Genomic DNA, 14,210 nt, shown 5'->3' with positions numbered 1-14,210 from the left:
ATTATGAACATGATGTTGAACGAGTCATCTGCTATAAACATGATGGTTTCAGGTTCGTTCAGCTAATCTCGTTGCCGAATTCGTCGTAGTCTTTAACGTTTTTCTGGTATTCCTTGATAGCCCAGTTCTTACCAATAAATTTCACATCAGGGCTGCTAACACCTTTGCTATGAGTGTATGCATGCCAAAATTCGTGAGTCTTGAGACGAGGATCCTCAGCCCGTAGACCAGTTGAAGTTCTCAAGTCGGAGACCAAGTTCCGCAGGAAAGAGCTGACATTTGCCCTCAAAGCCCGCGCTTCCTTGCCGAACTTGAGCTCTTCTGACATTTGGCCTGGTGACTCTCTGTCGTAGTATTTGTGGCATAGTTGGTTCCACTTTTCTCTGAACCCAGCGATCACAGAATCGTCAACGGGATCGCCCACGGTGATGCGAATATGAGCCCCTCTATTCTGAGGGAAGAACCTGTCCATTCCATCCTCAGCACTTGACTCCGGATATATGAGCTCGAAGCCCTGGGAGAATATGGGAACCACAATTGGGGCCACGGTTGGCTCGAGAATGAGTCTGGAGGTACCCCATCTGAAGTATCTCATGGAATTCGAATGTGGAGGCTCCAACTGGGCAACGTATCCCTCTGGGAAAATATGGACCCAGGAGGTCTTTCTTCTGAGTATGGGCTGCACGTAGTCCTGTTGCAATCCATAGCCAAGCAGCTTCTTAGCTTCGACTGATAACGCGGAACTCTGATTAGTGCGCAATATTTTCCACAATGGTGAATACCATTTCAGACTTTGATTCTGCTGACCTGGCTGAAACGCCAACGACAACGTGTCGTCAGGCGAGAGTAATCTAACGGCAGCATCAAGAGATCCTTGGAAAGGACCTCTGCCAAATCTCTCAGTCTTCAACACCTTTCCCAGCGTGAAAAACGTGCTCAAAACTTTGTTGCTGAAACAAAGATTGGCGGCTCCAAGTCCCCAGCGAATGTCATCGACGTCTTTGTAGTATCTCCATGGAAGAGTGGCCCATAGAAACGGATCATCGGCCACGGACATGTGGTTCATGATAGTTATCAAGCCTCTGTTTTCCCGCCTCGCACGCGCCAAAGCCGCATCAAGTTTCTCAAGTCCTGTTATCTGTGGATCATATACCATATTAACTATCAACTTGGACCCAGCAATCACAGCCACACATGTTATCTGAGAGAGGTAGTTGAACAATCTCGAGTTTGTAGACGGAGGCCTGTATTCGGACAGGAACTCGTCACCGCTCTTCAAAACACTCTGAAAGGACATTCTAATGATATCCAACGGGAATCAACACAATATTTACAAGATATTCACGGGTAGGGTGGTGCGTATGTCAGCCAAAGGGAGTCTTCAATTTTTTTCTTGAACGTCTTGCTATCATCGAGGCTGCTAAACATAGTTGGATGGTGCACGACCATGTGCGGTTCAGAACGTGGGCTGTTGAAGATATGTATTAATTTGAGTTTTGTCAGTTGATGATTGATTTTAATGATCATAAAACAGGTCAAGAACCTGAAAGTGATTATCTTTATAGCATTACCCGATTGAAAAAATTTGATCTCGGGATTTGGCCTTGCAGCGTGGTCTCATAGTTGATCCTCATATTTGATCTCCGTACCTGATCTCTATACTCAATCACACCCTTTCCTCCGCAATTTCCTCCACACATCACCAGCCCTTTCTCAATACTTGTTAACTGAGTTTTTACGGATAGCCTCCTTCACATCCCCGGACTCTCTGTGGTGTCTTGCATTAGAATCCTTTAGCTTCACCAGTGAACTTTGTAGCCTTTTCACTTTTCTCTCGATTTCATCCGAGTCCTCATCAATTTTGCGTTTCCCAACCCTTTCTTGGCCGGTAGGACTCAAAACATCTTTTTGGCCCAAAAGATCCTCTAGTTTCTTTATTCTCACCTCTTGGCTGGCCAGTCTGTTCTCCAGAGCCTGTGATCTGTTCTGTTCCACCATGTGCTCCACAGACAATTCTTGTTTCTCCCTTTCGAGTTGTATCACCTTTTTTGAAAGACCTTCTACCATCTCCTTTAATTCGGCCATCTGTGCGATAATTTCGCCCTTGAGCCCCATACTGGTAACCAAACTATCAGGACTTTTAGGCAGCTCATCTGTATTCCGCTGAGCGAGATACGATATTTGAGTTTCTGGATTCTCCGGTCCAGAAAGTTGAGATTCGGGAACCACCAGCGTACGATGGGAGTTGTAGAGATTGCCATCACTGTCACCAGTCTGCGAGACAACATCGCACCTTTTTTGTTCAGCCTCAGTTTGGCTCCTTTTTGACTCCGTCTCATCAACCCTCGGGACAGTTTCTCTCCTGACTGACTCTGGCTCAGTCTGCAATATCGTATCCATGAACCTTGACCCTATGTTGTTCAGCGAGTCCAGAAACTTGAACCCACCAGAGGAATGTCTGCTCTGTGATTTCTCAATTCTGTGCGAATTAGCGTGGTTTTTTCGGCTCCTCGAATACCGTGAGCTCTCATTCCCTCTGATACTTTGTAGAATTGGAGATTCTACTCTTGAACTCGACAAAGTCTTGATTGGAGACATTTGCAGGATCTGGTGCGTTCTCACCTGGTTTGTGTTCATCGAGGGGTTCCCGTATTTTAAATCATCCCTCGATCCATAGGCTTTATCCAAATACGGCGACGAGGTTTTTATCCCGGAAGCTTTCATCTCTGAGGAAATCCTTGTGTCCGATTCTGCTGGCTCTGCGAAACGAATGCCTTGTTTCCTGCCTGAGGTTTCTGAATTCTGCTTCAAGATAGACTTGAGCGGTCTTCTCAATCTCATTGCTTGTTCCATGGCAAGATATTGCTTAAAATATAAAACCTGTTCCCGATGACAAACAAGCAAATATAAAATGAAAATGAAAATGAAAATGAAACGGAATCCATAAAGTTGACCCTACAACAGCTATGTTTGTGTTTTGATATCTAACACCAAGTTCACGCGTAAAATATGGCAGACGCGTCCATCTTGTATCTAAACACGAACTTTTTTAAAGGAACAAGTTCACTACAACATTAAAACGTTCGCCCCAATTTTTATCGAACTATCAGCATGGATCCTATAGTGCTTCCTATATCTCTTCAACCGTCAAATCTACGACCTATAGCATACAGAATATTGACCAAGAAGTATGGCCTTAACATCCAGTCAGAGGCTCTAAAACGGTTGACGGAGGTGATAGGCCAGCGGTTCGGAAAGGACTGGAGATCGCCCAAGAGTCTGGCATTTCTCGAGAAGATTGGTCAGAGCTGGAAATCTCAGGATTTGGGCGTTTTCTTGCAAAGCGGAGACCAGTTGGACTCTGTGATTGATCAACTAACACATAACGAGAATGCCAGTGGTCGGACAGATGCCGGAAAAGTCACCAAGAAGGCTGCTTCACTCGACGAGCTGGTGGCAACTAAAATGGGGAATGATCCTGATTCCAAAAGCTTTGAGATCTACAATAGTCAAGCGGACGAAGAGATGGAGGTGCCTCCCGAAATCGACTGGAAAGACCATTTCAAAGTGGTTGATGCCTTCAGATTACCCGTTTACACGTACAATTACACGAGGAAACAGTACGAGTTTGTTCCAAGTTTCAACCCTCTCGAAGAAAAGAAGAATGGGAGCATTCCTATGACGGGGTTGCTGGCCAACGTGAAGTCATACGCAGATCTCTTCATCACCAGGTACAAGATATCCAGCGATCGTTTATTGAGAAACGACAATTTCCAGACGAGTCATGGCGAAAAATCGACACACAACTCGATAACAGGAAGCACAACAAAATCCGTTGCTCAGGTTGTTACCTCCATAAAGAACATGCTGGGTAGACACGGCCAGCACTTTCTGCTATTTGGACTCTTCACCAAGAGCAGTGATGGCTTCTGGCAATTGCAGGACGATACCGGAGCTATTCAACTAGAACTGAACCAATGTGTTTTTTCTAAGGACTGTTACTTCACACCGGGTTGTATGCTTTTTTGCGATGGAATCTACTCCAATGTGGGCAAGTTCTATGCTTCGGTCATGGGCCATCCTCCACCAGAAAAGAGAAGCATCTCCCTGGATGCACACAATATTGATTTTATGAAATCAGGACATGCCACGCTACCAAGAATCGATTATGAGCTACAAAAGCGACTGAAGTTGATGGAGAGCGAGAATTATGAACATAGGTTTGTGATACTTGGAGCTGATTGTTTCCTCAATGACTTGAAAGTTCTTGACGGCCTCAAGAAAGTGTTTGGAAAGTTGAACTCTGAAGTTGAAAATGATAACTTGTATGACTCGCTACCGTTGTGCATTGTTTTGAATGGGTCATTCACGAATCTACCATTCACTGCATCAGCATATAACTCCTCTGCAGTCTCATCAGCATCCACTGTGTCTTCCTCGGCGAATTACAAAGTGGCTCTGGACTCGTTGGCCTCGATACTAGAAAAGTATCCAAGGCTATGCCAGACTGCTACTTTCGTGTTCATACCAGGCACTAACGATCCGTGGAGCAGTATCTCATCCAAGGGCTCTAATGTTATGTGGCCACAGAGCGGCATTCCGAAAGTTTTCGGAACGAAGCTTAACAGGCTTTTGAAGAATTGCATATGGACATCAAATCCCACCAAGGTTTCGTACTTGGCCCACGAAATTACACTGGTCAGAGATGACATTGGCGAGAAGCTGCGCAGAAACGATATTGCCTATCTTGGAAAATCGGAACAGGACTTGATGGACGAGAGCAACGAGGACCAATTGGAGATCGACAAGTTGTCACAGTCACCATTGCATAGTCTTGCACCTGAAGTTCGTGAGGCCAGAAAGATAGTGAAGACTGTCTTGGACCAAGCCCACCTCTCCCCATTTGTGCAAAGCACCAGACCAATTCTCTGGAACATGGATCATGTTCTTCAGCTGCTGCCACTGCCAAATTTGTTGATACTGACAGATGCTTCATCACCAACGTTTGATGTGACCTATGAAGGGTGCCATGTCATCAACCCAGGCAAGTTTCTGCACGGCTCAAAGTGTTCGTACACTGAATACTTTCCATCGACGAAGAAGGCGCATAATAAGCACGTTTTCGTGTGAAGAAGAAAAGGAACGGTTTGCACTAGGTTACTAACATGATCATCTCATGTGGCCAATCTATATCTCGTAGGGAAATTTCTTGATGGTGGCAACCACAGCCTTTGGTAGACAATAGGATGCATCCACAGGTACTAGATCCTCAAACCCTAATAGACTCAGCCCGGCAATACCAAAAACAGTGTGAAAAACATCAACCTGGTTATCAGGCCTGTCACTGATCCCGCCAGTGACATCATCCTGACAACTCAGAATATATTGCCGTAACTTATCGTGGTCAACCCAATCAAGACAGCCCAGGATATCCATTCCAGTCAGTACCCACCAACTATAACAAACGTCCGGCAGCTTCTCGGGTCGACCATTCAGACCGCCATTGGCCACTTGTCGTTCACTCAACCATGACGAAATCAACTCTTTTTTCGATGTCAGTTTATCCAACTGACCTAGTATTGATAGCGTTCCCAGACAAACGAACGCCTGAGCAGCATGACTCTCTGCACCTGGAACCATTCCAAAACCACCATCAAAATTCAGACATCGCAACACAAAGTCTGTTGCACCCGATGCAATATTTTCGTCCAATTCCTCCAGTATGGATAGACATTGAATAGCAGTGTACACGAATCTCGAGTCCACCTCGCCAAACCGATCTCCTTGGAAAGACCCGTCTGGAAGTTGCAAATCTTTGATGAATTTCACCAAATCAGGCTTGAACGAACCCAGTCGATCCAATGAATTGTAGAGCTTAAGAATCTGAATAGCCGATAACGTGGACAGAATGTGCGCCTCATGCTTGGGATAAGGGCCAAATCCGCCTCTTTTTGGATCTCGGCATGACAGCACGAATTCTATCACTTCCTCTTTGACAAAGGCATCTTGAGAATCCATAAGAAACAATGCCATCAAACCCCAATAAACACCGTCTATTGATTAGTTAGGAACAACCTTGTAAAAATCTAGAAGGAGATCTTGTGTACTCACTTAGTCTCAGATGTTCCGTCAACCAATACTCCAATTGGTCAGTTTTCGTGTTCAGATTTTTGACGTAGTCAACATGTTTCTCTCTGAAAAGCTGCATTTGGTAGTGCTAGATATGAGCGAGTAATTGCCGTGGCCTTTGAACCACGCTGGGCTCACTTAAACCGCACCAGACTTGAGGATGGAGATATATACGTGCACCAACAAAATATATACTGAGTGTAACAACCAATCCAAGTGGAGCTTCGGGATTATGAAATAGTGGTCTGCTTGAGGCAACTGGAGTCCGTTTGGACTGAAAATGCAGCTTCAGATCTTCGGATTTCACGAGGCATGCTACCATTTATTTACGGTGATCTCATTGTTTCCATCATACAGGAACTTGGATGCACTGAGATACGGCTTTAAACCAGGGCTCAGCTGTGCCAAGCCCTGGGGAAGGGCGCTTAGAAAAGTAACGCATTTAGACATAGAGTGGCTGAGACCCCGCGACGAAGTATATATTTGTCCAAAGAGCAGAGCACCAGCGAGGATCTTGAAGAGGCCTAGATCCGCCAGTTTTACCCTCTGGGCAGACAATGCTGGGTCCATGGCGTAAAACTTACATCAGTTGAGGGACGGAATGCTACTGAAATTTACGACCTGGTTTGCCGCAGTACCCGACGCATTCCCAAACCCAACATGGCATCCATTGCCCAATCAAATGCCGAAAAGCCCCGCGGCATCCCCGTCCCTGTCCGGCTTTTGAGACACTATCTTTGTTTGAAGCACGACCCATATCAAGGGGCGATGTTTATGCTCTTTCCACCAAGTGTCGGGGGCAAAACCTGGATCAAGGTTCTCGCCCAGGCGGAAGTAATATTTCCGGGTAACTTTGCTGACGCGACTCTGTAGACGGTTGAAAAGCACCTGATTATATTCCGTTGCGCCATTTCTCAGTAGCACAAATTCTTCTTCGGACCGCTTGCATGGTGCCAAGTAGGCGCAGCGGCGTTCGCTATTATTTACCTGCTTTAAATGCCGAGCTCGGTAGTTTTTTGGTTGCCGGAGATGCACCCGCAGAAAAATTGCTCGCAGAGTACTTAACCCCCCGTGTGTCTCTGATTAGATTTTCTGTCTTTCTTTCTGAGATCTATATGTGTTCACTTAAATTTGGTTTTAATTTGTAATTAAATTTATCCAAATTATCCAAATTGCTCAGACTCTCATTGAACCCTATTCTTGAATCTCACTTGAACGTCACACCACATTCCTTTACATCTGACCAGGAGATTCACTTTTGCTACTGTTTTCTCACCACGTTCCGTTAAACTTGACCAAGCTTTATTCTTCTACCATTATAAAAGTTACCGTTTTCTGACTTGATGATGGCCGCAGAACAACCATATGCCAGATCGGGATCTGATCTTCAGCAGCAACAGATGCCCTCTTTCAGTCTGAATACTGTTGCCTCAAATCCCAAGGGTCACAACCAGGTTCACGGATTCGATAAGCTAGACCTCAGTCAGTCTCTGCCTCCTCTGCAGACTCAGTTGATGGGGTTTCAAGAATCGACAGGTGTTGACTACGATTTTTACCAGCAGCACGCCATGGTACACCAGCTGGGGTTACATCCAGCAGGATCTCAACAACTGGCTCCACAACAGGACCCGTTATCGCCATCTCAACTTCATCATCACCAGCACAATATAAGTAACAGGTCCAGAGCATGGAAAAGTTCGGATTACGCACCGTACGCAAATACCCACAGCTATCCTGGTGTCTCTTTGGCATCGCCAAACTGGTCGTCAGTCAATGCCTCGGCTGCGTCGCTCGGTGTTGCCGTACCAGATTTTGTGCCACAATTGTCATACTCAATCCCCACATCTGTGGGGTTTACCATGTCGTCGTTGTCGCCTGCGGCCTCGGAGCCTGCCTCTGCGCATGCTCCTATGCTGTCATCCACTTTCTCACATGATCCGCGCGAAAGATCGCCGCTGTCTCCTCACGAGATCTCCGAGAATGCGATATCAAAAGCCGTGGCCTCGGCAAAGGCTTTGGCAGCCAAAGAGCTTGGCACAAAACCAAGACGCAGACGCAGAACTGCCGACCAAGACAGCACTCCCAACTCCGACCCGGCTGGAACCGGATCAGCAACTGCAAAGTACGTGTGCGAAACGTGCGGGAAGTCGTTCAACAGGCCTTACAACTTGAATAGTCACCAGAAAACTCACAGTGCGGATAAACCTTTCCCTTGCCAGCATTGTGGGAAATCGTTCGCGCGGTCCCATGATCGGAAGAGACACGAGCGCCTGCATGATGGCTCTAAGAAGTTTAGGTGTAGCGGAATTTTACTGGATGGGACTAAATGGGGTTGCGATAGGACATTTGCGAGAGCCGATGCTTTGGGAAGACACTTCAGGACGGAGAGTGGCTGGCTATGTATTAAGCCGTTGATGAACGAGGCCAAGGAGAACGATATTGGCGAGATTACTCAGATGTTGACAACGAGGCAGTGACTTCGGCATTTGAAACTCGGTGTTTGGAATTCGGGATTCGGGATTCTTTCGGTATTTTTGTCTAGGTTTTAGTTTTAGGGTTGGGTTTTTACGCGCTTATACAGACTTTGTTGTATACAAAGGAATTCAAATAAATCTTTCAGAAAACCACTGATGTGAGCAAGCTGCATGCAGAATCAACCCAGATCAGGCCATCAATCGGCTAAATGAACAACGAGGCCTTCCCAGACTACTCTATTTGATTCATAATCAGCAGTATCAACTAGCTAAGCAAACAACAGAACTTGACAATTCGTATTGCTTATATCATCTATTCCTTTCACGATTTCTCACGCTTTAAAAATTCAAGCAGCTGAGGACGGTGAACTAAATTTGAAAGTGCAACCACCAAGTTTCCTAAAAGGGAAGTACTTTTAGCCCTGGCCTCAAAAACACGCCTCACTTGTTTATCATAGCAGAACTCGCCTTTACGCCACTTTCTTCTATCAATTAAAAACCACGCGTTCAGAAAAATGTTCACGACGAGAAATTTATCGATTGGCTCGATCCAGTCCTCAATTGCGGCATCGCTGCGTTTTAAGAGCACGAAACCGCTCACCAAGACGGCCCTCAAGCTGAAGGAGAAGCCAAAGAGACCCAAGCAGCCTCGTAACTTTTTTGTCGGAGAATACATCGTCAAAAACTATGGACCTGACAAGGACAGGGCTAAGTTGTTCTCGGAGGCCCATGCCGCTTTTGACTCGCTTTCTCCTTTGGAGAGAAAGAAGTACCTAGATTTAGGAGCTCAGGCTGCCGCGCAACATGCAGCTGACTTGGCTAAGTGGGAAGAGAAGTATCCCAAGAAGAAGATAACATCTTACGCGAAATTTGTTTCAGAAAACTGGGACGGGATTTACTCCGGCGAGGGAGGCTCGGATTTCAAGACCACCACCTCGTTACTTTCTAAGAAGTGGAGAGGATTGACTCAGAGTGAGAAGGACAGCTTCAAATAGGGTTAAACTTTAGTTTATCAATGTTGAGAATATCGCTTAGATATTGTATTTATCGCTGAAATGATACCGAATAACTTTCCTATCTCTTACTAAAACTTTAGCCAAAGCTGTGGTAAACTCGAAACCCTAAACCTAAACCTAAACCCCACAGGGTCGCGCCGCAGCGCTCCGCGAGCACCGAAATTAGCAACTTCAAACGCTCAATCCGCCCAATCCGCTCCTTTAAATGATGTAAAATGATCACCGCTCGGAATAACTTTGTCATACCCCGGTCGATCCAAGCGGGGGAATAGCGTGCACCAACAAGGAAGGCAAGCGTGGCGGTGTTCAAGTCACATCTGCAGGTATCATTCTTCGCACTCATCGGGCTTGGGACTAAGTCCAGATTTCTACATATTCTACATGTGGACACATTTCAATGCAAAAAAAAGTTTTTAGCTAACAGTATATAGCTAATAATAGATAGAAGTGATGATTGTAATAGATAAAAACCCAAACTTTTTTTTTCGTTTTGGAGGGAGAGATCACCAGTAAAGGCTGTGGTATATAGCATAGCAACTTGTTACCTAAAGAGGCAATAAATAACCTTTACTAGCACCTCTCCGACCTCGCGTTTTAACCCCGTGCAATATAAAAATGTTTTCTCGATTTTCGAGCATATTTTTTTTTTCGTAATTTCATAAATTTCTTGAGCCAGCAATAGTCAGTTGGGAACGCGGTTATATGAACATGTCCATGAACATAGCTATGACCGCGTTTCCGTTGTCAGTGAAGTTTCGATCAACTTCCGGGTTGATGCGCTTAAGTCTTCAACTGATTGTCGTAGACAACAACCATTTCTGATAGTTCAAAGATGTCGACGAGAGGAGATCCTTGATGGACCTCGTCACGGTCATACTGTTCAAGTCTAACTTCTCATCCTCCAATTCAGAGCAATGACAGTTTGAACTGAGCAAAGGCGATTCATATGAGAGGTCACGTATCTGGTTCTCCTGTATCTGAGTAGACTCTTGAGGCTTGAGCAAAGGCGAAGAAATATCCACCGGGGCCGAACAATCATTAGAGCGGCAGTTTTCTGAGCAGTAGAGAGATCCAGAGGAGGTCTGGTTTTCACAGACAATGCAGTAGTCTTCAAATGGTGATATGCTTGACATGATATAGATTGTTGTAAACTTTGAAAGAAACTGGTCAAAATAGACTTGAATTTGTCTCAAATTCGATTACTGATCAAGAAAAAAAAATACACCAGAAGCAAACCTCAAAGTATTTATATCGGCCCATGTACACGTGCAATGAAAGAATCATGGTACTTCACCCGCCCCAAATGACACATTTTTGTGAAAATTTTCTTAGGCAAGTGTGGCTGAGTATGGTGGATACGGAAATTAAGTGTGGGTCACGTGATACCCAACAATGTATTTTATCGGTTTCAGAGGCCCCCTCTTGGACCACCACTAGGGCCCCATCGTGTGTTTTGAATTGGTTTTAAAGCCCTAATGACCTCATTTCTTTGTCTTTTCGCGAATAAGAAGCCACGGGAGGGAGTATTTACTAAAACAAAATCGTGGTATGTGTAGAGTAGGCGATTACCAGACTGTGGAAGACGAGAGCAACTACGCGCTTGCATGTGTGTTTACCGAACTCCACCGCCACATATTGACTAGCCCACGATGACACATCGTCGGAAAAAATTTCTTAATTGTTCGATGCAGTTCTTCGCGTCGTGCACCGTGGGCATGGAATGATCCAGACTTAATTCTCAGACGTGTTTGATTATATAAATATATCTTTTTGATTAAAAATACTAGGGCAATTTACTAGCGTCTAGATTCCTCAGTGTAGCTGAAACCTTCTTCATAGCCTCTTTGTAAGCCTCCTTGCACGTCTACTTGCAAGCCCATTTGCAGACTCGGGAATTCCGGGGTCAAGCCACTAATTACCTTACGTTCGAGAGTTCAGGCACGGGTTGTGGGCCACGTTTAATTTAGCTCAACCGAAGAGTGGAAACAGGTGGATACATCGGGATTGGAGGGACGCGTCCGAAGGTGTGCATCGCACAACGTGCGGGGAGACGGGCATCTCGGCATTTTTGTACTATGCGCCAGTTTGTATTACCGCGGGGGGTAGTGCTATATTAATGTCGCGGGGTTCGTGAAGTATGGTACTATAACCACTATATATGAGTCACAGAGATTCTAGAACTCTGATCACGACAGAGAGCTAACCCAAGGACTTGTGCAACAGCCTCTGAAGCATGCAGTTGACATGGCCTGATGATCTATATTTATTAGCCGGTCTTGGGTCCCACAATTAACAGACAGTTTTCCGGACTTGTGTCAAAACTCACATACCTGACGAGCTTTCCGACAAGTCCATGGTTGCGAAGACCTCTCAGTCTACTCTCGTCGACGATCCTTCTGGCTTTGAGCCCAATTTCAAACCGTTCTTGAATTGAGCGTCCAGTAAAGTGCTCGGTGTTCTCGCCTTTTTTGTAGCTCTCTTTCCCACTGGTTGCCCAGGAAACCATCTTGATAAGCATGAGTTGGAATTCTGGTCTGGAGATCCCCAATTCAGTCAGATAGTCCTTGCTACCCGCCAATAACTGGTCGTATTGACAACAGTGTCTGCAACACATTGCAATTGTCATTCCCCTGAATTTGGCTAGATCACTGTTAATGACACATCTGAGGGTGAGGTCGGTGGCCACTCCACAAAGATGTTTTGAAATCCCGAAATACCCGGAAGTATCTTGCTCTGCTTCTTCTCTTAAAGCTTTTTCGACTATCAAATCCTTGATGTCAACCTTCACTCTTCGGGCATTGATGCCTGACTCTCTCATTTTATGGTCAAACTTCATCCTTGGATTCCCTCTATCAACCAATAAGAATTGGGTTTTCACCTTCTGGGTCTCGTTCCTCTTCTGTAGTACCTTGGAGAGATAGTACGAAAGTTCAGCTCTACCACACCCGAACTCCACAAAACTCAATTCCGAATCGCTGAGGGCACCCAGTTGCTCCAAATGTTGGATCATGGACGATTGCTGTATAACATGCTTCTGATTGGACTCCTTCAAGATCTCGAATCTCTCTTGAAGCCCTTCTTTTTCGTATGTTAACTGTTCTAATGGTATCTCTGCAAATCCACAAACCTCATATATTTTCTCCAGTTTCTCCACAAATGCCACAAACTCTTCATCGGTGGGATGGCCCTTTAAAACATTATCTGTCACTTTGCATGAGTTACAGTCTAGCTCAAACCACGATGCGGTAATAGGTTTCGCCAACGAGCTGCACTTTTGCACGTGTTTGGCCAATTTGTGCTCCCATACTGTGTGTTTAGGATCAACTGGACACGGCACTCTCTTGAACTCCAAGCCATTGGCAACCTGGACGGTTGGAGAGTGGTTTGATTTCGCCAGGTGCTCAGAGCAAAACTTGTTAGCAGCGTGTCGAGTCATCCCACAATGCCGTTTTTTGGCCTCTATGTAGAAGGTACATTGTAACCGCTCCTTCATTGTAAGTCTATTATATCTTCTGTTTATTCAAATAGATCGCGCTGCTTCCAAGGACTCTCACAATGCTCTTAATGATATCTCATTTCGATTTTTCAAATATTTTTTGGTCGTGTACGACCAGACCCCGGATTATAGATTTTGGTCATTCATTCCGCTGGGCTGGAGTCGAGCGATTTGGCTGATAGTCATGCACCAGTCCCAATTCACAAAGGGATTGAGGTCACGCGTCCGATAAACAAGTAGATCGATCTCAAGAGGGATCGACGGTTCACAATTAGTATCAAAATGCCAATTTCCAGTGTTCAATTGTCCAATTGTCCATTCGTTCATTGAACAATTGAATCTTGCACAAGCTTTGGTAACTCCAAAGACTTCTCCTACTTAGCACCGGCTCAGAGATTCTAGATCGCTGAGTCCAAACCTATCTCTACGTCCTGTAATATCTTAATGCCAATACGATTGCAACTAGCACAACTTATTTGAATAGATTTGACTTGGAATGAATAGTATATGATGAGGTCCAGCATTGAGTGTCGAAAGTCAGCAGAATCCGGTCTTTATAAGAAACTAACTATCATCCGTGGAAAACCATTTCTCCCCAGAATCTAGCACGAAACAAGACAGCTTTGTTCAACCGCAACAGGATCCGTGTGGTACTTTTGATGTTTTTGCGCTCACTTCTTGGTCGCATCCTCCAAACTCCTCACGTGGCTCTCTAGATTTCTGATGGACTTTTGCAACGAAAGAACGTCGGATACAACGGCATTACTTGAGCTCTTGTATTCGTCCACCAAGTAGTAGTACGACCCGAATCCGGTTATCGTGACACCCAACAGGAAGCCAAACAAAGTTCCTTTGAGTCCACCCTTTCTGGCAACTGGAGCTGTAGTAGAATACAGTCTGGCCGATTGGCTTATTATTCTGGATGTTGCGATTGGGAACATTGTGGTGATCTAGGACTGGATGGGAGTATCTCGCAGGCGGCTGGTTGGAGTGTTTGTATTGTTTGCGTCAATGAGACTTTATTCTGATGCCGATTGATATATGTTCTGTTTGGCTCGATGAATCTGCGGTTCCAAGAATATTCTTGATTGATGT

At 45.2% G+C, this 14,210-nt stretch overlaps 9 protein-coding genes across 9 annotated transcripts; 3 read left to right on the top strand and 6 right to left on the bottom strand.

The window, feature by feature from the left end:
* Window positions 1–58: 58 nt before the first annotated feature.
* On the bottom strand, window positions 59–1,297 carry KUCA_T00003486001 (uncharacterized protein; the record flags this gene model as incomplete). The annotated part of the gene is made up of 1 exon (XM_022601905.1): window positions 59–1,297. One exon carries the CDS (start codon window positions 1,295–1,297, stop codon window positions 59–61), a length of 1,239 nt encoding a protein of 412 aa, XP_022459502.1.
* A 416-nt stretch (window positions 1,298–1,713) lies between these two features.
* On the bottom strand, window positions 1,714–2,853 carry KUCA_T00003485001 (uncharacterized protein; the record flags this gene model as incomplete). The annotated part of the gene is made up of 1 exon (XM_022601904.1): window positions 1,714–2,853. The coding sequence occupies one exon, from the start codon at window positions 2,851–2,853 to the stop codon at window positions 1,714–1,716; it is 1,140 nt and encodes a 379-aa protein (XP_022459501.1).
* Window positions 2,854–3,111: 258 nt separating this feature from the next.
* Window positions 3,112–5,130, top strand: KUCA_T00003484001 (uncharacterized protein; the record flags this gene model as incomplete). Its single annotated transcript, XM_022601903.1, has 1 exon — window positions 3,112–5,130. One exon carries the CDS (start codon window positions 3,112–3,114, stop codon window positions 5,128–5,130), a length of 2,019 nt encoding a protein of 672 aa, XP_022459500.1.
* A 57-nt stretch (window positions 5,131–5,187) lies between these two features.
* Window positions 5,188–6,208, bottom strand: KUCA_T00003483001 (uncharacterized protein; the record flags this gene model as incomplete). The annotated part of the gene is made up of 2 exons (XM_022601902.1): window positions 5,188–6,053; window positions 6,112–6,208. The coding sequence occupies 2 exons, from the start codon at window positions 6,206–6,208 to the stop codon at window positions 5,188–5,190; spliced, it is 963 nt and encodes a 320-aa protein (XP_022459499.1).
* Window positions 6,209–7,472: 1,264 nt separating this feature from the next.
* KUCA_T00003482001 (uncharacterized protein) lies at window positions 7,473–8,606 on the top strand (the record flags this gene model as incomplete). The annotated part of the gene is made up of 1 exon (XM_022601901.1): window positions 7,473–8,606. One exon carries the CDS (start codon window positions 7,473–7,475, stop codon window positions 8,604–8,606), a length of 1,134 nt encoding a protein of 377 aa, XP_022459498.1.
* A 512-nt stretch (window positions 8,607–9,118) lies between these two features.
* On the top strand, window positions 9,119–9,598 carry KUCA_T00003481001 (uncharacterized protein; the record flags this gene model as incomplete). The annotated part of the gene is made up of 1 exon (XM_022601900.1): window positions 9,119–9,598. The coding sequence occupies one exon, from the start codon at window positions 9,119–9,121 to the stop codon at window positions 9,596–9,598; it is 480 nt and encodes a 159-aa protein (XP_022459497.1).
* An 809-nt stretch (window positions 9,599–10,407) lies between these two features.
* Window positions 10,408–10,752, bottom strand: KUCA_T00003480001 (uncharacterized protein; the record flags this gene model as incomplete). Its single annotated transcript, XM_022601899.1, has 1 exon — window positions 10,408–10,752. One exon carries the CDS (start codon window positions 10,750–10,752, stop codon window positions 10,408–10,410), a length of 345 nt encoding a protein of 114 aa, XP_022459496.1.
* A 1,133-nt stretch (window positions 10,753–11,885) lies between these two features.
* KUCA_T00003479001 (uncharacterized protein) lies at window positions 11,886–13,112 on the bottom strand (the record flags this gene model as incomplete). Its single annotated transcript, XM_022601898.1, has 1 exon — window positions 11,886–13,112. The coding sequence occupies one exon, from the start codon at window positions 13,110–13,112 to the stop codon at window positions 11,886–11,888; it is 1,227 nt and encodes a 408-aa protein (XP_022459495.1).
* A 674-nt stretch (window positions 13,113–13,786) lies between these two features.
* On the bottom strand, window positions 13,787–14,056 carry KUCA_T00003478001 (uncharacterized protein; the record flags this gene model as incomplete). Its single annotated transcript, XM_022601897.1, has 1 exon — window positions 13,787–14,056. One exon carries the CDS (start codon window positions 14,054–14,056, stop codon window positions 13,787–13,789), a length of 270 nt encoding a protein of 89 aa, XP_022459494.1.
* Between the last annotated feature and the right edge of the window lie 154 nt (window positions 14,057–14,210).

This window comes from Kuraishia capsulata, genomic scaffold (genome assembly GCF_000576695.1).
Source record: "Kuraishia capsulata CBS 1993 genomic scaffold, Kuraishia_capsulata_scaffold_4, whole genome shotgun sequence".
Lineage (NCBI taxonomy): Eukaryota > Fungi > Ascomycota > Pichiomycetes > Pichiales > Pichiaceae > Kuraishia > Kuraishia capsulata.
This window is presented reverse-complemented; position numbering and strand designations above follow the sequence as displayed.